This window comes from Thalassophryne amazonica, chromosome 8, assembly GCF_902500255.1.
Source record: "Thalassophryne amazonica chromosome 8, fThaAma1.1, whole genome shotgun sequence".
In the NCBI taxonomy this organism is placed as follows: Eukaryota; Metazoa; Chordata; class Actinopteri; order Batrachoidiformes; family Batrachoididae; genus Thalassophryne; species Thalassophryne amazonica.
The window spans coordinates 71,567,045-71,586,030 of record NC_047110.1 but is presented as its reverse complement, the minus strand read 5'-3'; the positions used below and the strand labels follow the sequence as shown (position 1 = coordinate 71,586,030).

Here is an 18,986-nt window from a genome sequence, read left to right as displayed (position 1 = left end):
GCCAGAAACTGAGCGACAGCCAGGTGGAAACCATTCGGAAGATTCAGATGGCTTTCGGTGGCTTTTCAGTCGTGTGAGTATCTGAGAAATTGCTGAAGAGGTGGGCATCATTTTTCGGAGTCCAGCATGTCCTGTGAGGCTTCAACACGAAGGCGCTTTTGCTCCGCCGTCAGCAGCAACACGAATTTCGCTGCAACTCTTTTCATGGCCAAATCTTCTGTCACAGTGGAATATACTGAAAAAGTACTGATGTCCACCTCTTCTGCAATTTTTTGGATAGTCACACGATGGTCCCACATCACCACAGCGTTCACTTTGGAAATAATCTAGTCATTTCAGCATGTTGATGGCCGACCGGAGTGTGACTCGCTCTCCACCGTTGTGCAGCCGTCTTTAAACCGGTTGTACCGCTCCTTAATCTGTGTGACGCGCAGAGCATTGTCACCGAAAGCTGTCTGAATCTTCCGAATAGTTTACACCTGGCTGTCCCTCAGTTTCTGGCAAAATTTGATGCGGCGCTGCTCCACTTGTTCCGTCATTTTCCTTGCAATGAAAATCCGACGACAACACTGCACACGACCTCACACAAAGGCTGCTTACCAGCAAATGGCGCAATCGACAAGGTCTGTTAGTACAGCTTTAAGGACCCCTTTAAGGACGCTCGGCGCACCGTGCTCCGAGCTGCGACGATGTGGCACAAGCCACCGGACCATTTCTAAATGGATGGCTCTGTGGATACGAGACCGTCGTGTGCTCTTTCTCTGGTTATCACAAGAGCTGGACATCAACGATTTTCTGGCAGATTTCACTTTTAAGAAGAGATTTTGTCATTGAAAGCCGCGCGGAGGCTTTGTGCATCACGACCGATTCACTGTTCGAGCGAGACAAAGAACGTCTCCATTTCGGCCTGCCAGAGGACAAGTTCGGACATGTCCAGCTCTCCACAATTTCTCTTATAACTCACTCGACTGTTAAGCATTGAAAGCCGAGATAGGCATGTCCGAACTTGTCCTCTGACACGCCTAAACGGAGGTGTTCCTTTGTCTCACTTCCAAAGCGAATCGGTCGTGACGCGCGAAGCCTCCGCGCGGCTTTCTATGACAAAATCTCTTGTTAAAAGTGAAATCTGCCGGAAAATGGCTGATGTCCAGCTCTTGTGATAACCAGAGAAAGAGCACACGATGGTCTCGTATCCACAGAGCCATCCGTTTAGAAATGGTCCGGTGGCTTGTGCCGCGTCGTCGTAGCTTGGAGTGCAGCACACCGAGCGTCCTTAAAGGGGTCCTTAAAGCTGTACTAACAGACCTTATTCTCTGTGAAGCCCGTAAAATTTTCACCGAAAGCCAGATAAATTTTTCTAATGGTTTCCAGGTGCCAGTCTCTAACAGCTTCTGAAAACATTCTGATGGAAAAAACTCCAAATCATTCCGCCATTTCCAGACAATGAAAATCCCACGAGGGGGCGGGATCACTCCTTCCACAAGGCATGCTCACAGGCAAATGACGTCACCGACAGGCGTGGAAAAACTCACGCATGCGCACGAGGGTTCAAGCTTGTCTGATGTGAAAACATATGAATCAAATCCATATAGTTAAAAAAAAAATAAAAAGGTACGATACTTTATGGACAGACCTCGTGTACAGGGGTGTAGGTTTGCATATGGACCATTGGGACAAGTCACAACCAATATTTTGGGATGGCAAAATAGTCCCTACCAATATTTAGCATTTTTGTTTATATAACAAAATCATTCACTATTTTTTTGCGAACTCGATACTATAATTTTAGTCGTCATGTTTTGTGTTTTCGACGTGCCAGAGTGACAGGGTTACCCATGTTGCAATTTCATTAGCTCACGTTCTTCTCACATGGACGTAAACAAAGTGCATCTCGTGGCAGGCAGTGCTTCATTTGTAAAGTGGGAGGTCCCGGAGCAGAGAGGATGGGTGGCTCCGGTGCAGTGTTGCCAGATGTACGATAATTATCGTATTTGTACGATAGTTGTGCCCTCTGTACGATGTACGATCAATAATGGGAAAAAATCCAGTATGTACAATAATTTCAGTTGGTTGGCCAAAGACACATCTCTCTCTGACACCCAAGAATAATTTTGCAGGCGTTGCACTCAGTCGGCATCAAAGACACACCACACACAGGGCTGCTGCTGGCTTTCGGCGACCGTCATTTGAAAGCCCGCCCCCTCTCATACAGAGTAATGAGTTCCATCCAATCTCTGCCGTGACAGGAAGATTCCCCAGCCATCTTTTTTTTTCAAAACTTTATTTCAACAAATGCAATAACAAACGAACAAAACACAAGAGCAAAGAGATATACAAGAAAAATTAAAAAAAGTTCAAGTTCCTTATGGAGGTGTCAACATTTTTTCTGTGTTCAACAAAATCTGCACAAGTGGCCATGGCATCGGATGACAACAGCGACCTCGAGGTTGAATTCGACTCTTTCTAGTCTGGTAATTAACACGTTTGTGTCCCTTCACAGAAAAAAAAATGTTTCTAGTCTGGTAGTGCATTTGCGTTGTTTTTGTGCCATAGTTTCCCCATTACTATAATTACTGTTTAAAAATGTGACATAAAATTCTTTGTAAATTAAAAAAAAAAAACGCTAAAATAGCTACGTTGTATGCGTTTTGTTTGTGTACGATAATTTCTCCCAAAATACGATAATTTTGAGGTTTTGGTACGATAGTTTCATATTTCATATCTGGCAACACTGCTCCGGTGCAGAAAAACAAGAAGGGCGGGGTGGAGGGCTTGCAAACAATGCTGTGCGCCACACTTACAATAAACTGCACACCCACACAAACACGCACACACACCTTCACAAATGACACTAACATCCTGCCTTTTCCTCAAAAATTACTACATTTATGTTTGCTGTCTGTCTCTGTACTTTTCTGTCACTTTTGCGCTCTTTTTCATACTTTCCCTTGTTTCAAAAGTCACCGAACGCACTGTTGTAAAGAACGGGTTCTTGGCTTGCTGTCAAATTTTTCAGAGTGAGGGCTTATATGAGAACTTACGGTAATGAGAATCAGCGGCGCACTAGTTTTTTTTTTTGTTTTTTTTTTTCAGCGGCGCACTAGTGTGAAACGTCCGTGTTTTTCCTTTGCGTTATGACATCACAGGCTTACGTTTACCGTAATACACCATATATATCATTGGAAATCTTTTTTTTTGGGGGGGGGGGGGCAAATTAGGTTGCCAGATACCTACAACTGCATTATTGATGAAGAGAATAGATTATACATCTTGGTTGCAAAAACTTTTTTTTTTTTGTTAGCTCCACAAGTATTTTTTTGTTGTCTTGTTCTCTCAGGTGTAGGCCTATAGAATAGATTAGTGATTTTGGGTGCAATTTTGTTATTTAAGCTATTTGTTTGTTTGCCTACACACTTAATAATGTAAATAAAGTGTTAAATTATTCAGCATTATGTCGTCATATGTTATGTATTATGCTGTACTTGTGCGTCTAATGGTATGAGTGGGTTAGGGGGTGGTGGTGGTGGGCAGGGGAGCCGGGGGGTATTGTCCCTACCAAAGCTGAGACCAAACCTACGCCCTTGCTCGTGTATATATATATATATATATATATATATATATATCCAAAACCATAAATTTTTAGTTGAGGCCAACATGTACTTGGCTGTCAAGGGGACCAAAATATGAAAGAATTTGAACAAACTGTTTTCATTTTATTGATGAAAATCAACTGGGTTACTGGGTTTTGCATCTGAACTCTTTATTTATATATATATATATATATATATATATATATATATATATATATATATATATATATATATATATATATATATATAAAATATGAAAAGCATTTGTTATAAACTGTTTATTATTGTGACATCATCTTTTCATCATCATTATTATTATTTATTATTATCATCATCAGCTGGCCATTATGGATGATGCCAGTCACCCTCTGCACACCGTCATCAGCAACCAGACGAGCCTCTTCAGCCATGGACTGCTCCTTCCCAAGTACAGGGCCAACAGACTGAAAACCTCCTTTGTCTCTCAGGCCATCAAACTGTACATCTCCTCACTCAGGGGGAGCAGGAGTGACAGGAAGACAGAGGACGGGACAAAGAGGAACAGTAGTAGCCAGTAAACCACCAGTGAGCAGTATTTCTGGTATTTATATTGTGTATTTATATTTGCAAACGGTTTTTCTTTTTTACTTTCACTTTTGATACTCTGTGTACTTCTTACCCTGTGTGCTGCTATACAATGCTGCTGGAACCTCAATTCCCAAGGGACTAATAAAATTTTGTCTAATCTAATCTTGCAGGGGTGGTGGCCAAGTGGTTAGTACGCTTGGGAACCTTCTGCACTTAAACCATTTCAAACCCCACCCCTGACACATTTCTCCATGTAATGTAGAGTTGAGTCAGGTAGGGCATCTAGCGTAAATGTGTGCCATTTCAACATGCAGATCTGCTGTGGCGACCCTGAGTGACAACAAGGGAGCAGCCAAAGGGTCCAATCCATGGTCCTGAGACCCAAGATTATACAGGGGAGACAGTATTTTTAAGAAATCATCCTGGGTAGTATGTTCCCAAAAGGGTTGTCCTTTTCAAGTTCTTGGAGGGATATCTTTCCTGGAAATTTGTTAGGGAATTTTTCCAGTCCCTATTTAGTTAATCAGCTAGGCCAATTAGCGGCCGGCCGATAATCGGCCCTGCCAATGGGATAGACTGATGATCGGCCGATGCCAATCATCGGCCAAGCTGATTATCGGTCTATCCCTAAATCTAAGTCAGAAATCTAACCACTAGTGGTAGAGTTTGGGTCTCACATTCTGGAGATCTCAATCTCAAGGTCTTCATATTTAGTTTTTCTGCCAACATTACCTTAAAATCCCTCCAATACTTGTTTATACTCTTCCCTAGTCCATGTGTGTCTCTTTGAGTTTGAATTTGAAGGTTCAGATATTGCTAAAAGGACACTGAGAAGGTTCCTCTATGATGTGATCCTTTAGTTGTTCTTGAATGAGTTTGATCCAGCAGCTGACTTTTCAACACTAGCCTGGTCTACCAGGGGACATTGTCCCTGTTTGCCTGCATGAAGACTAACACAGGATGGCATTTATGTTTGCATTTTCCATCTTTCTTTTGCTTCCCTTACAGACACCTGTTATGATGTGCAGGGGATACACGGAGATGATTTGAACTTCAGCCTGAGACCAGGGTCAGTAGAATTATTTCACAGTTTTGAATGAATGAAAGCAGTCAGCGTGTTCTGTGTCGAGTGGAACATGATACCAGTGCCAATGTAGAGGACGTGGTAGTGTCCGTCTTGGGCTTGGACTCTGTCCACGGCGATTTGCATCAGCTTCCTCCTCCCTGGTTCAGTTTGCAGCAGGACAGGTCTACGGTGCAGGGGAAGTACTGGACGATACATCACGGGATGGGAACGCACAAAACGCAAAACCTCATCAGGAAACTCCTTAGAGCTGGAGAAGGCACCGCCATTCACTTTACTGGCACACTGTTGAAAAGATGGAGGTGAAGAAACACAGATGAGAAGAGCGTGAAGAGTTTATGAAACCGCCATTATATTTGAAGTTAAATAAAATGGATTTTAATCTGGTTCAGTCTGTCCCTATGTGACCTGTTAATGTTGGTGAAATAGTTCTGATGTTCACCACAGCTGCTCCATAAAGTCTAGGCACTGGCCCTCTCAAAGGGGGTCTTGATGCACAGTCACTGTTTTGTAAATGCTTAATGTTGGTGGAATAAAGCATCACAGTGGACAGACTCACAGATCCAGGCCGAGGGTAGGGTACTCTGTCCTCGTACGGTGTCCAGTGATGTTCAGGTCTCTCTCTGTAGGCAAATGGTCCATTGAAGGCTGCTCTGATATCATCCATGTGGTAGACACAAACAGCGTAGCCTTTAAACACCGCACTGCAAGGGAAAGTTCCATCAGTTATTTGCATTACATACATGTGATGTTAAAATTTAATGTCCTTGTTATCCTTCACTCACCTTGTTGTGCTGAAGAGTCCAAAGATTTCAGGGTTCTTCTCGTCCTTGTTCTTGAGCACAAACACGTCCTCTAAAATGGAACATTCACAGTGCTTTTAAAAGACAATTTATATGTCTTGTAAATAACAATAAAAACTCATTCTGACATTATTAGGCATTTCATTTCAGTATCTATAAGGTGATTCAGTTGGAACCACTTCAGCATTTGTAAAACATCTTAAATGCTAATTTGCAATTATGGCTGCTTTGTGAATTTATAATGCAAAAAAAGGAAAAAAAAATAAGTTAAGAAAAGAAACAAATTAGCAAATATTTAGAAAGATATTACATATTTTCCCGTGGACTGCCTCATTACAACAGCTTATCTACTTTGTACTTGTGTCACAGCTTTCGGTTAACAATTACCATCTGGCAGAATGGCAACATATCACTTTTTCCAAAAGGTAGCATATCCTGAATTAATCTGTCTTCCACTCTTAACCTCAGATCCTTGGCTCAAATTCCCATCAGACAAGAAGCTCGCTACGTGAGAAAATCCCCAAGTTGCTCCCAGTGAGCAGTTGTGCACCTTGCATGGCAGCACCCTGACGTTGGTCTGTGAGTGCATGAGTACATGTGTGAATGTGAATCATCATTAGATATGTAGCACTTTGAGCAGCTACGTCATATCAAAATAGTTACAATTTATCATCCAGTCCATGTAAGCATTAATCAGAGTAGTGGCCAGAACACATCCCTGATGGACACCAGAATTAACGCGGAAGAAACTAAGAGTGTTCTCATTCGACAAAGCATATGCAGTGCCATTTAAAAGCCAACCATGGTGTCAATAAACACATAAGGCATCCCTGAAGTTCTCAGGAAGTCTCACAAGTCTCATAATTTCTTGTTGAAATTACCAGTAGTCTTCAATAACGATCTGAAGATTTTTGTGACTAGGGTTAGGATTAATGTTTGTGTGTGTGTGTGTGTGTGTGTGTGTGTGTGGGGGGGGGGTATTAAATCATGTGAAACCAAAATCAGTAGAGATACAAAATTTACCAAGATCATCAAAATGTGTATCGATGCCATTGGACCCAGCCACAGAACAGATAAGACGGGTCTTCAGAAAGGAGCTCCATCTGTTGACTAACATTCTCTGTCCTCCTTGGTCATTCTGTGAAGCCAAAATAGCAACATTTTTAATAATATGGTTTTGTCTGTCATGTGTAGAGGAAAAAAAGGTCTGAACATTGTTCTCATTCTTACCGCACAGACTCGGCCAATGCGGCTGTAAACAGCCTTGCTCGTTTCCACGGCATTCGTCTCTCTCTCAGTGAAGAAGAAATAAACCTTATCGTCATCAATGTATTCATTGTCAGGAATAAGTGCTGAGCCAACAAATTTAGGTTCTGGAGAATAAAAACATGAAATCAAACAAGAATTTAACAAGCAGTAGCAAAGGAGAAAAATGTATAAAATTTACTGTACACACATTAGTTTTGAGTATCATGTGGTTCAAGGGTCTGTGATTTCTTGTTAACCTGCAATATTTGAAGGCAAATGTCTATCTATCTAGAGATGGTTATTATTATTATTATATTTGACATTATTTGTATAACACTTTCAAACAATGATGACAGTATGGTATAAAACATCAATAAACCAAGCAAACTACATCAAACAGTTAACAGCAGAATTGAAATGCTTCATTAATTATGTAATTATTATAAATATATAATTATGTATACAATAGTTATATAGGGCCAATACAATAAAATAAGATAAAATGTTATTTATGATAATTACTTGTGGTCACAGATAACGGAGAATATCTAGATTTAAACCTGCATTGGAAAAAGTCAGCACAATTTGATTGTGAAAATTCATCAAGTCAAAGTCAGTGTTATCTGTTGGGATGCCATTAGTTACTTAAAATGGTAAGTGAACATGCTGTACATCTCCCAGGCATTGGAGATGTTCCACCTCAGAAAGCAAGACCTTACATTATGATTAATGTTGATAATAACCTGTTAATTGCTGCATTTTGTCAATGTGGGGTCATATGCTTTGAACATGGGCCAGCCGTTAATTTGTTTCAAAGTTGGGGTGAAAATGGAGATGATGATCATTTTGCTGACTTATACCAACCATTGAGCTGCTGTCTGTCATCTCTCTCTGTTCTTGTGTACGTCCGATTGTTGAGGCGACACAAAGCACCATCGTTCTCCCAGTAGTCTGTGTACAGGCCGATATAGAGCTCTCCTCCTGAAGGCCGAAAACAAAAAGCAAACAAAAACACTTCCTTAAACCACAATGCAATATGTTTGATGGATCATTTCTGAGAAGCCCCACAAGAGGGCAGCATTGATTAAAACTGTGCTTGGACTCTAAACTGTTTAATCTGTGGGTGAGGAGTGAGCAGTGACTTACTAGAGAGCATTGAGGTGCATGGACTGTTGGGGTCATACGGGCACCGTCCTCTGCCACTCATGAGACTGTCTTCTTCGAGTCTGAACAGCTTGTCCTGAGGGCAACGCACAGGCCATGCACACAGACGCACACGCAAATGCATCAACACCAATGATGTATCATTCAGGCTTTAAGAAGATCCAGAAAATGATGATGTGAGAACAGAGAGGATGGAGTACACATGGGACTCTGAGTGATGGATGAATGTGTCCAACTAACTGTGCTGCACTTTTGAATTCATCACCTGTCCGATCTTGCAGCCCTGCACAGCAGGCTACAAAACCGCATGTGCACAGACCCTAACTGTCTGTGGAACCTCACCTCCGACACCCATGAGGCCACCACTCTGTTTATTATTGTGACGAGCTGCTCGCAGGGGATCTCATGTAATGATTTATGAGAAGCCAGAGACCTGCGCTGTGCCCTGACAACAGCCCTGTCTTAAATGGAAAGCGGGATCGAGATTAAGTCCATCCATCATTTCACTGTAATCTGTCAAAAAACAAACTGAATTCCAGCCAAACTTTTTCTACGGTGCACAACCCATTACCCTGAAGAGCGCTTTTCGAACAGATTGTTTTTTGTTTTTTTTTTACATTATGTGGCTGCACATCAAAAGAGATATTTCCCTTATGTACATGAAAATGAATACATTAAATTGCTGACATTTACTGAAATACAATACAGAGGTATTACACAGGAGTCGGAGATCAACACAGATACTTCTGGTGATTTTCAGGAGAAAATGTTAACTTGGCTCATATAGAAAGTTAGGGTCACTGAGTAAAGCATATAGAAACTTGTATATTTCAAATAACTTTATGCCAAAAATAAGATCACATGACCAGTGGTTTCCGAGATATGCCACAAATTATCCACAAGGCAATGCATGGCTGAAATGCAAGCTTTATGTCAGATGTCCTTCCTGATGCAAATCAAGCTGAAGCTCCTGGTGTTCCTAAGTGGTCTTCCAGCTGAGTTCTAATCACGACCTGCTCTGCTTAACTTGAGATCTGACAGGATCAGGAGTGAACAGATTGTCATGGATGGAATACTACACTGGGTATTTATTTAATTATTTTTGGTTGTTGGATGATTTTTCAATAATATAAACTGACTACATGAGAGTAGTCATACAGTAATCCAGTTCGGTGAACTCAGAGTTGCATCTCTGCTTTTGATGTACTTCTGTTGGCTTCATCAGACAGTGACCTCCAATGAGCACTGGGCACATCTGAAGCCAATCACCCAGGAACAGTTAGAAAACTCGGCCGAGGACAGGGAAGTGTGGGATAAGCTGCTTGGTCTACTGCAAATGTGACCCAGACCTTGACCAGTAGAAGGACATGATTGAATACAAGATTTTCTCCCTATGTTTCCATGTGTTCCCTCCAAGTGCTCCAGGATTCCTGCTAAAGACATGCTGGTTAAATGAAGTGGTGTCATGGTTCTGCCCCATGCTGAGCTCCTGTTATGGTTATGTCCCCTTTCTTTGATCCACTGTCTGCCCCGACCTTTGTTTAGCTGTTGTTTTACTTTAGTTTCTGGACTTATTTTCTGTTTCTCATACATTTGCCATGTGCTGAGTTCCTTTCTAGTTTCTGTTTCAGCCTTTATTATCTTGATGTTCGCTTTTCAGTTTTTTCCCTTATTCTTTTCGTATGGATGTTTTATTTGACTTTTGGTTTTGCTGTCTGTGTTTTGGTATATTTTGTTTATTGTTGGTTTTAGGTAATGCCACCGCCACGGCCCTTTTGTCATTGTACGCTCTTGTCCCTCACCAGTCTTTCCTCATCTCTGTTTTGTTTGTTCAGGCGCCAGTTTTTGTTAGTGTCACTGCCGTGTCTCATTTGTACAACTGCATTCTCTTGCACGAGTCTTCCCTCATCTTTGTTTTGTCCAACCATGCTCCCTCCACGTCTCATTTCTCTCAATCACTACCTGTGTTATTTAAGCCTCATGTGTTTTGTCAGTCTCTGCCAGTTCGTTGATTTTCTAGTCCTCATTCCAGCCTTTTGTCATTGCCGTGTTTTGACCATGTTCCCGTTTTTGACCTTGCTCTTGCCCATGAACTTTGTCTCCCTGTGTATTGAACTGTGCTTGTTTTTTGACCACACCTCTGCTTGACACTTGCCTGTACCTCCGCCTCTCTGACTGTCAAACTGTGTACCGAACCCCAGCCTGATTCCCACATAAAGCCTTTGATTACTCCAGTGTTTGTGTCTGTGATTGTGCATATGCATCCATCTACCTACTGTGCCACGCCTCCTTGAATCATGACAAATGGTGAATCTAAATGGACAGTTGGTGTAAATGTGTTTGTCTGTCTCTGTGTGGCCCTGCGATAGGCTGACGACCTGTCTAGGGTGTGCCTCATCTCTCAGACAATAACAGCTGTGACATGCTCTAGCACCCCTTTCATCCTTAAATAGAGTTTCAATTTCAATTTATTTTCAATTATATAGTGCCAAATCACAACATGATTTGGCGCTTCACACAAGTAAGGTCAAATACCAAGCCCTAGATCAAGCACACAGGCAACAAGGAAAACTCCATCTGATGATTTGAGGAAGAAACCTCAAGCAGACCAGACTCAACGGGGTGACCCTCTGCTCGGGGCATGTTATTGACACAATAATAATAATAATAATACATTTTATTTATATTGCACTTTACATTTGTAAATCTCAAAGTGCCACAGAGGTTAAACAAAGCATAAAACAACAATCAACAACAATAAAATAAAACAAGATCAATTAAAATCAACTAAAATTAGCAACTATAATTCATAAGCTTTCTGAAATAAAAACGTCTTAAGATTTGATTTAAAAGAGTTCACTGACTGTGGCACCCTCAGGTGGATGGGCAGGGCATTCCACAGGCGTGGTGCTGCTGCCTGAAAGGCTCTGTCCCCCATTGTGTGGAGCTTGGTTTTGGGGACCTGGAGGAGGTGACTGTTGTTTGAGCGGAGGCATCTCATGGGCTCATGGAGGGACAGAAGTTCTTTGAGGTACACTGGTGCACCGCCGTAGACACACTGATAGGTCAGGAGGCAGATCTTATATTCCACCCTGAACCTAACAGGAAGCCAATGAAGTTTGTTGAGGATGGGAGTAATGTGTTGAGTTTTGGGCACCCCCATCAGGACCCTGGCAGCACAGTTTTGCATGGACTGGAGACGTTGTAAATTTCTGCCAGAGATCCCGATGAGTGCATTACAATAGTCCAGCCTGGAGGAGACAAAGGTGTGGACCAGCCTCTCAGCATCAGACGACAGGGAGGGGCGGAGTTTGGAGATGTTCTTGAGATGAAAGAATGCTGTCTTACAGATATGCTGGATATGGATGTCAAATGAAAGGTTGGGGTCAAAACGGACTCCCAAGTTTGTAACAGATGTTGATAATGGAATGTTGTTACTAGAAAATGAAAATACTTTGAGGGGGGATGATTTCAGTTGATGTGGGGTACCAATGAGAATGGCTTCAGTTTTTGTGCTGTTTAGCTGAAGAAAATTGTCATTCATCCACGCCCTTGTCTCCTCCAGGTAGGCAGTGAGGGTGTAAATTTAAGATGAGGAAGTGGGGTCCAACCTGACATAGAGCTGAGTATCATCAGCATAGCAATGGAAGGATATTCCATGCCTGCTGATGATGTGACCCAAGGGGAGCATATAGATGGAAAATAAGGTCGGTCCAAGGACCGACCCCTGGGGGACCCCACAGGTTGCAATGTGGGGCCAAGACCTGGCTTCCCCAAGGGCCACATACTCAGCTCTATCAGTCAGGTAGGACAGAAACCACTGGAGTGCTGTATCTGAAAGGCCAATGAAATGCTGGAGTCAGTGAAGAAGGATGGTATGGTCTACAGTGTCAAAGGCGGCCGAGAGGTCCAGGAGCAAGAGAAGAGATGGAGAGCCCTGGTCAGAAGCCACCAGCAAATCATTGGTGACCCTGACCAGGGCTGTCTCAGTGCTATGGGCAGAGCGAAACCCTGACTGAAACTTCTCATAGAGGCTGGAAGATTGCAGGTGATCATGGATTTGGGTGGAAACAACTTTTTCTATGATTTTTGAGAGGAATGGAAGATTTGAAATGGGCCAGAAGTTTGAAAGTAGTGCAGGGTCGAGGGTAGGTTTTTTTTAGCAGAGGTTTTATTAAGGCGGTTGTAAGGGTTTGTGGCAGATGGCCGGATTGCAGAGAGTGGTTTATGATATGTGTGAGGAGAGACAATAAAGGATAATATACAAGGACAATAAAGGAAATTATACAGTCAAGCTAGTGCACAAGATGGAATAAGTCAGTTTCGAAAATGGATGGTAAGGAAAACACTGTGTAATGCAAAGGATTAATGTCACCAGGGAGTCACTCAGTGGATCCTCAAAATTTCTGTCAGTAACACCCATAGATAACTATCGAATCAATAGATGGAGGACCGGGCCGATCTGCTCATTGGCTTGCCAGAGTGCCACCATCTTGCTTCTCACAACCAGACATACAGTGGGGAAAATAAGTATTTGGCCCCCTGTCAGTTTTGCAGGATTTCCCACCTACAAAGAATGGAGAGGTCCGTAATTTTTATCGTAGGTACACTTCAACTGTGAGAGACAGAATCCCCCAAAAAACAGAGCTTAACAACTGGTACAGAAACATTTGTCTGCCATTACAGAGGTCAGACGTTTCCTGTAGTTCTTGAACAGGTTTTCACACACTGCAACAGGGATTGTTGACTGTGCCATTAGTTGTCATGACAGTTAATGGTGAAATATTTTTTTCATGACTCGTTGCATGAACATTATGCAGATGTAAATTAAATTAAATTTCATGCATCGGTTATGCAGTTTTGTGGGAGGCCACCCATTACTTCTAATGAGATTTGTTTGTAGACACAGAAAGCAGCCAAGTTCAGTTTTGGTTCAGCTAAGAACATTCCAGTGAAATGAGTTAAGAGTGGTTTGTTGTTTGGGTAGTGTAAACTAAAGTGGTCAACCAACGGGATTGGTGCTGGAATAAATCTCCATCTACCCTTCACCCCTCTGTGGATACAAAAGAAAAAGAAAACTAGTGTTTCGGTTATGTGTGGCAAACCTGAATGCAGGGACTGACTGACTGCACGACATTAGTGCACTCCTGCACATCTGCAGTAAATACTGAACACATAATGCAAGCAGCTGACATGCACACAATTTATAAATTAGTGCACATGTTCTCTGTCCTCGTTTAGGGAGCCACAAATGATTCTTTTTGGCAAAAAGAAGCACTCCACCCTCTGCTGCTTACCTACGCCTCATGTCACTCCTTGCTGCCAGAAGGATAAAATACAGCAACACGTGCGAACAGCTCATTGGTTGACGTTATAATGACATATTTAAGAATGCCTCAGTAAGGTCCTAAACATGTGATTATATGTTTCTAGGTAGTCTTTTAAGGTGCTTTTCTCCCTTTTAATATACACAAGCATAAAATGTATCCTATCTTCCTGGGATGCTCTCAACTTTAAGGGTGTTTTCACACCTGAAAGTGAAAGCCAAGCTCCCAACCAAACTTTTTTTAAGCTTTCAAATTGCAATTATGCAAGTGCAACAAAGACGTTTATGCAGACATGTGCGTGTCTTGTCATCCTCGCCCATGTAGTCTCCAGCTCTCTATAACTGCAAATGAAGGGTTTGAAGACAGGTGTGCGTCTGATTTTGGATTATTGTCAATTCGAATGTAAATGGACTGCATTTATATAGTGCTTTTCCGTCTGAATCAGAAGCTCAAAGCACTTTATAATGATGCCTTGCATTAACACACACACACACACACACACACACACACACACACACACACACACACACACACACACACACCAATGTCAGAGTACTACCATGCAAGGCGCTCCCTCTACACCATGAGCAACTTGGGGTTTTAAGGACCCTGTCCAAGGGCTCTTAATGATTTTCCAGCCAGATGGGGGTTTGAATCAAGGATCCCCTGGTTTCAAGCCAACCACTAAACAACTAGATCATCTCCTTCCAAATAGTAGATGAAGAAAAAGCCTGTAGGTGACATTTATGGCCCATTATTTGTAGTCTTGCCTTCCAACAAAAAGGTATCTGGTTCAAAGCCATCCATTTTGAAAACTCCATGTACACCTAGAGTTCTGTAAGAGAGAGCATCTAGGGTAAAACCTGTGCCCAAAAGAACACCAATTCAGTAGGAAAGAATTCAGGTGCAACATGCAGCTAATTCCCATTTGCCAAATCTTGTATGTAAATTATGTCATCATCAAAACAAAAGGAAGTGGTCAGTGCAACTAATCCAGGGAGGCACGGCATTTCTGTTTTTAGATAGACCAGCAAAGTGAGCGACAAGAGCATACTTTGCTTAAACTTAATGAAGCCAAAAGTCCAAATCATCTACAGAAATACACACTGCAGAAAACCTGAACCTGTCAGTTTGATTCAGATCAGGATCACCCCTTTTCTTCAGGCTCAAAATCAGCTGCTTGTTCCAGACCATGATCTGGAGTAGCTTTCACATCGCTGATACCAAGCTGGAAGGACTGCAAGATAGGACCTTTAGTCATGCATTTTCACAGTCCACCCAGCTGTAAATGGGTACCAGCCTTGGCTCGGGAGTATCCTGTGAAGGGTGAGTATCTCATCTCAGGGGAATAGACTCTCATCTGCTTTACATTACATAAAATGGAGGCAAGAGCTGTCCAGAGGTCAAAGGGCCTAGAAAGGATGCACTCTCACTCCATTACACCCCAAGATCAATATGGTGTATTACATCATATTGTAGGTTTTTTTTTTTTTTAATTCAGGGATCGGTTTTGACCTTAAGTTCTAATCATGATTGCCAAGGTTTGTTTCTTCTTCTAACTTGTATTTTTGTGTGTGCGTGTTCATAGCAGACAAAGAAAATATATAAATACGAAAAACCACAGACTGATAAAAGAACATTATAGCTTGGTCTCATTGGAATTTAATGATATGTGATGCATTTAAATCACAGAAAATAAGATTGGTCATTGAACTGAATTTCCAGTCTGTCACTCACCTGTCCCGTATGCCCCACTTTGACGAGGCCACATATAGGGTTAAATGCTCCAGTACCACAGACCAGCAAATGTGTCTGGTTGTATTGTTGCAGAACCTTGATGTAGTTTGCACACTCAGGCTGCAGAAAGATATATATGCATAGAGTTTAGGATGGGCAGAGGGATACAAAAACAAATAACACTATCACAATATAAGTAAGCCACTGCATGGTTAAACAGAAGGTAAATAGCACAGTGAGATACTGTATGTACATCACTCCATACGTGGCGACAGTACTGTTGATCTCGATGAACAATGGGCCTCATTCACAAATATTTTTCTATTTCTCTTCCTTAAATTGTTCTTGAGAAAGGTCTTAAGAAATGTCTATTCCACCTCATAATGATATCAACAATAACCCCCACAGATGCTTTGGCTGCAAACAACAAAGAAAAGACATGCATAGAGGTTGCAGTGAAGCCTACATGCAGGTTTGCATTCAATGAGTGCACAGAGGTAGGATGTGCTCAATGATTGACTTCTTGGGCATGAGACCAGACTGCTCCACTGAGGAGCACATAGCTGGGACTAAATGATGTTGACAATAATCTTAGCAAGTACACTGGTCAACATGAAGACCAGTGTAATACCTCTGCAGATGCAGTCCAGGTGATTGCCTTTTACTTTCCAGAGAAGATCCTTCCTTCCAATTGGTTGGGATGCAACCTGTTTTCCAAATGGAAGCAAAGGTTCCTTGAAAGGTCATGGCAACATTGTCTCCACCCCTTGAGCATTTTCAGCCCCGATATCATAGAACTCTGCAGCTTTACCCACCACCTTTGCAATCTCAGATTCATTGATTGGCAGGTGATAAGCAGATCACCAACAAGAACCATGGTTTTGGAGGTGTCCAACCATCCTACTGATGGATCAGCCTCATACAGCTGCTCAAATTAGCCAACCCAATGGGCCAGTGCAGTGGAGTCATCTGTCAGGAATGCACCATTACCTACTAAGACTGGGAAATGGTGTAGGTTTGGTGAAACACAGAACTTTGATTCCACTGCAGGAAGCCTAGACTAGAGTTAGTGCATCATATATGCACAGATTCTTCTAACAAATACCCCTTTGTCTAACCTTAGTGCCATGACAACCCACTTTCTCAGCTCCTTATAGAACACAGAATTACCACCAAGGTGGATCATATTCAGAGTTTTCTCAGCATGCCCAACTGTTACTTAAATGCTTAGTTGGTAATACATGCCAACCCCTTTTAACATTTATCCTAATATCCACTAAGTAAACCATCATCCAAGTTGAAACCTGGCAATTCACAACCAGAAACTTCATATAGCTGTTCCTCCATGCAAGCACCCAGGTGCTGTTCAACAGCTCAACGTTTGATCTCAACAGCCCTGAGGTCCTGGACAACCAAAAGAAACTAGCCAAACACTGACACAAATCACCCCAACAACAGCCATAGTTTCCCAGAAAAACAATACACAAATTTAATGAAATAAAGACATGCATTGCAACCTGTTTGATATTGTGCTGTGATGCAGTTCTGTCCCGGGAGTTTGATTTTAAAACATCTGTTTCCACATGCAAAAGTAATTGCTGTTGAACTGGAACATGAAGTAACCAGTTAGTTTGCACAAACATGTCTCTCTCTAGCACTCAAATGTGTGGACGTTTGCTACTGAGTATGTGTAGACTATCCTTACCCAAAAATAAATCCTCAAATAAGACAACATTGATAAATGTCAAGAAACTTTCTGAATACTGAATGAATGAGATTTACTTTGGCTTTGGGTTTGACTCTCTTCTTTGGAATGGCTGATGAATGAGGCCCAGTGTCATGTTAGAACAGTGTAGCACAATAAATCAATTTTGTATACGAAAGCCTTTTGCCCTTTGCATTAATCATCATGTACACCATAAACGTAGGGTAATATTTTAACTGGTGTTGCATACCTTTTCCCTGCCCTTCATCAGACACTCCTCTATCTGAGAGTCAGTACTGGCCCACTGGATCTGAAAGCACACATGCACTCACATTTACAACAGGGACATTTGGCTCTCTAACATAAATAATGAACAACATTGGTCTTAGTGGCCACCGGGAGCCGGCGGTGACCAACAAGGCTTCACAAGCAACTTCATAGGTCTGTGTGTCTGTATTCTCTGTGATGATCTATGGAAAAATGTCACAATGACTTAACGTTCACAGGTTCTCACAACCTAAGATTTCAGAACTGAATTAGTAGTAGCAGTTTTATAATGTTACCTATAGAAATTTTACTGACACACTGACTGATTGACTAAATGACTGACTCTGTGATTGACTGACTGATGATTTCACTGACTCGATGAGTGATTGACAAACTGACTTACTGACTGACACATTCATTGACATAGGGGAAGCCGGGGCACAGTGGATAAGAAATGTTATTTTGTGGCAGCATAAACACATTATGCATAGATTTATGTCATTCTATTGTGGATGTAATACAGCAAGTTATTGTTTATAAGGCTGTGTTATTTATTTCTCCCCAAGTGTAATTTACAGGTGTTTAAAATCAATTTTCAAATTTTTGATTCACTGTGCTTCATGGAGCACAGTGAATCAGTGTCCAGGGCACAGTGAATCAACTCAGAATATAATGAAAAACAAATGATTATAAAGATTTCTTCAAAATAATTAAACATATGCTGATGCATATACAAACTATAATCGCGCAAACCATCTGTGTAATGTGTGAGTGTCTTAAGTCCTTTAGAAACTATTATAAATACAACTGTCATCATTTCTGTTCAAACATGAAAACAGTTGTTTATATACACAAATTATAGAAATAATTCATGGAAAAATAAATGTATAAGCTTCAACAAGTAATACTGGTCATTCACTTGATACTGGGGCTTAGTAAATCACTTTCTAGACTGATTCACACGGTGCATGTGACACACATGAGTCATGTTATCAAATAGCTGATAGTCTGGAGAAGACATAACACATGCTCATCAGTTGGACGGGGTAGACTTCTAACTAATAACAATATTTTTGGCCACCTTTCCTCTGTTGTGAGAAATAAATACAAAGACACTGACATCCACAAAATTTACTTTTGACAGGAAAAAAACTGACTTCACTTGCCACTTAGTTTTACTCTGAATGTATCCAAAAACAAAACACTAATTTATAAGGGGGATCTTTATGCATAAAAATGTGGCATAACTGCTGCAAATATATACAGTACGTAGTTTTGCAGATATAGATACTGATTCACTGTGCCCCTTGATTCAGTGTGCCCCAGTTTCCCCTACTGGCTGAGTCACTAACTGACAGACTGAATAACCCCATTAAACCTATAGCACTGCTAACCAACCGAAAAATAAAAATCAATCAAACAGACAAAAAAACACAAAGATGTTCGTGAACTGGCCATGTTGGATTGTTAAGTAAACTTATAATTCAATAATAA

The 18,986-nt window shown here is 41.5% G+C and overlaps 1 protein-coding gene across 2 annotated transcripts in view; it reads right to left on the bottom strand.

Moving 5' to 3' along the window:
• sema3e (sema domain, immunoglobulin domain (Ig), short basic domain, secreted, (semaphorin) 3E) overlaps positions 1 to 18,986 on the bottom strand; it is a 71,194-nt gene that overhangs the window by 16,402 nt on the left and 35,806 nt on the right. For both annotated transcript variants that reach the window (XM_034176633.1, XM_034176632.1), the window contains exons 3-11: positions 17,476 to 17,535; positions 15,521 to 15,640; positions 8,439 to 8,532; positions 8,157 to 8,273; positions 7,275 to 7,417; positions 7,068 to 7,182; positions 6,027 to 6,096; positions 5,801 to 5,945; positions 5,301 to 5,526 (exon numbers count right to left, since the gene is read on the bottom strand). In XM_034176633.1, coding sequence (XP_034032524.1) covers positions 5,301 to 5,526; positions 5,801 to 5,945; positions 6,027 to 6,096; positions 7,068 to 7,182; positions 7,275 to 7,417; positions 8,157 to 8,273; positions 8,439 to 8,532; positions 15,521 to 15,640; positions 17,476 to 17,535 — 1,090 coding nt within the window. The remainder of the gene's footprint in view (positions 1 to 5,300; positions 5,527 to 5,800; positions 5,946 to 6,026; positions 6,097 to 7,067; positions 7,183 to 7,274; positions 7,418 to 8,156; positions 8,274 to 8,438; positions 8,533 to 15,520; positions 15,641 to 17,475; positions 17,536 to 18,986) is intronic.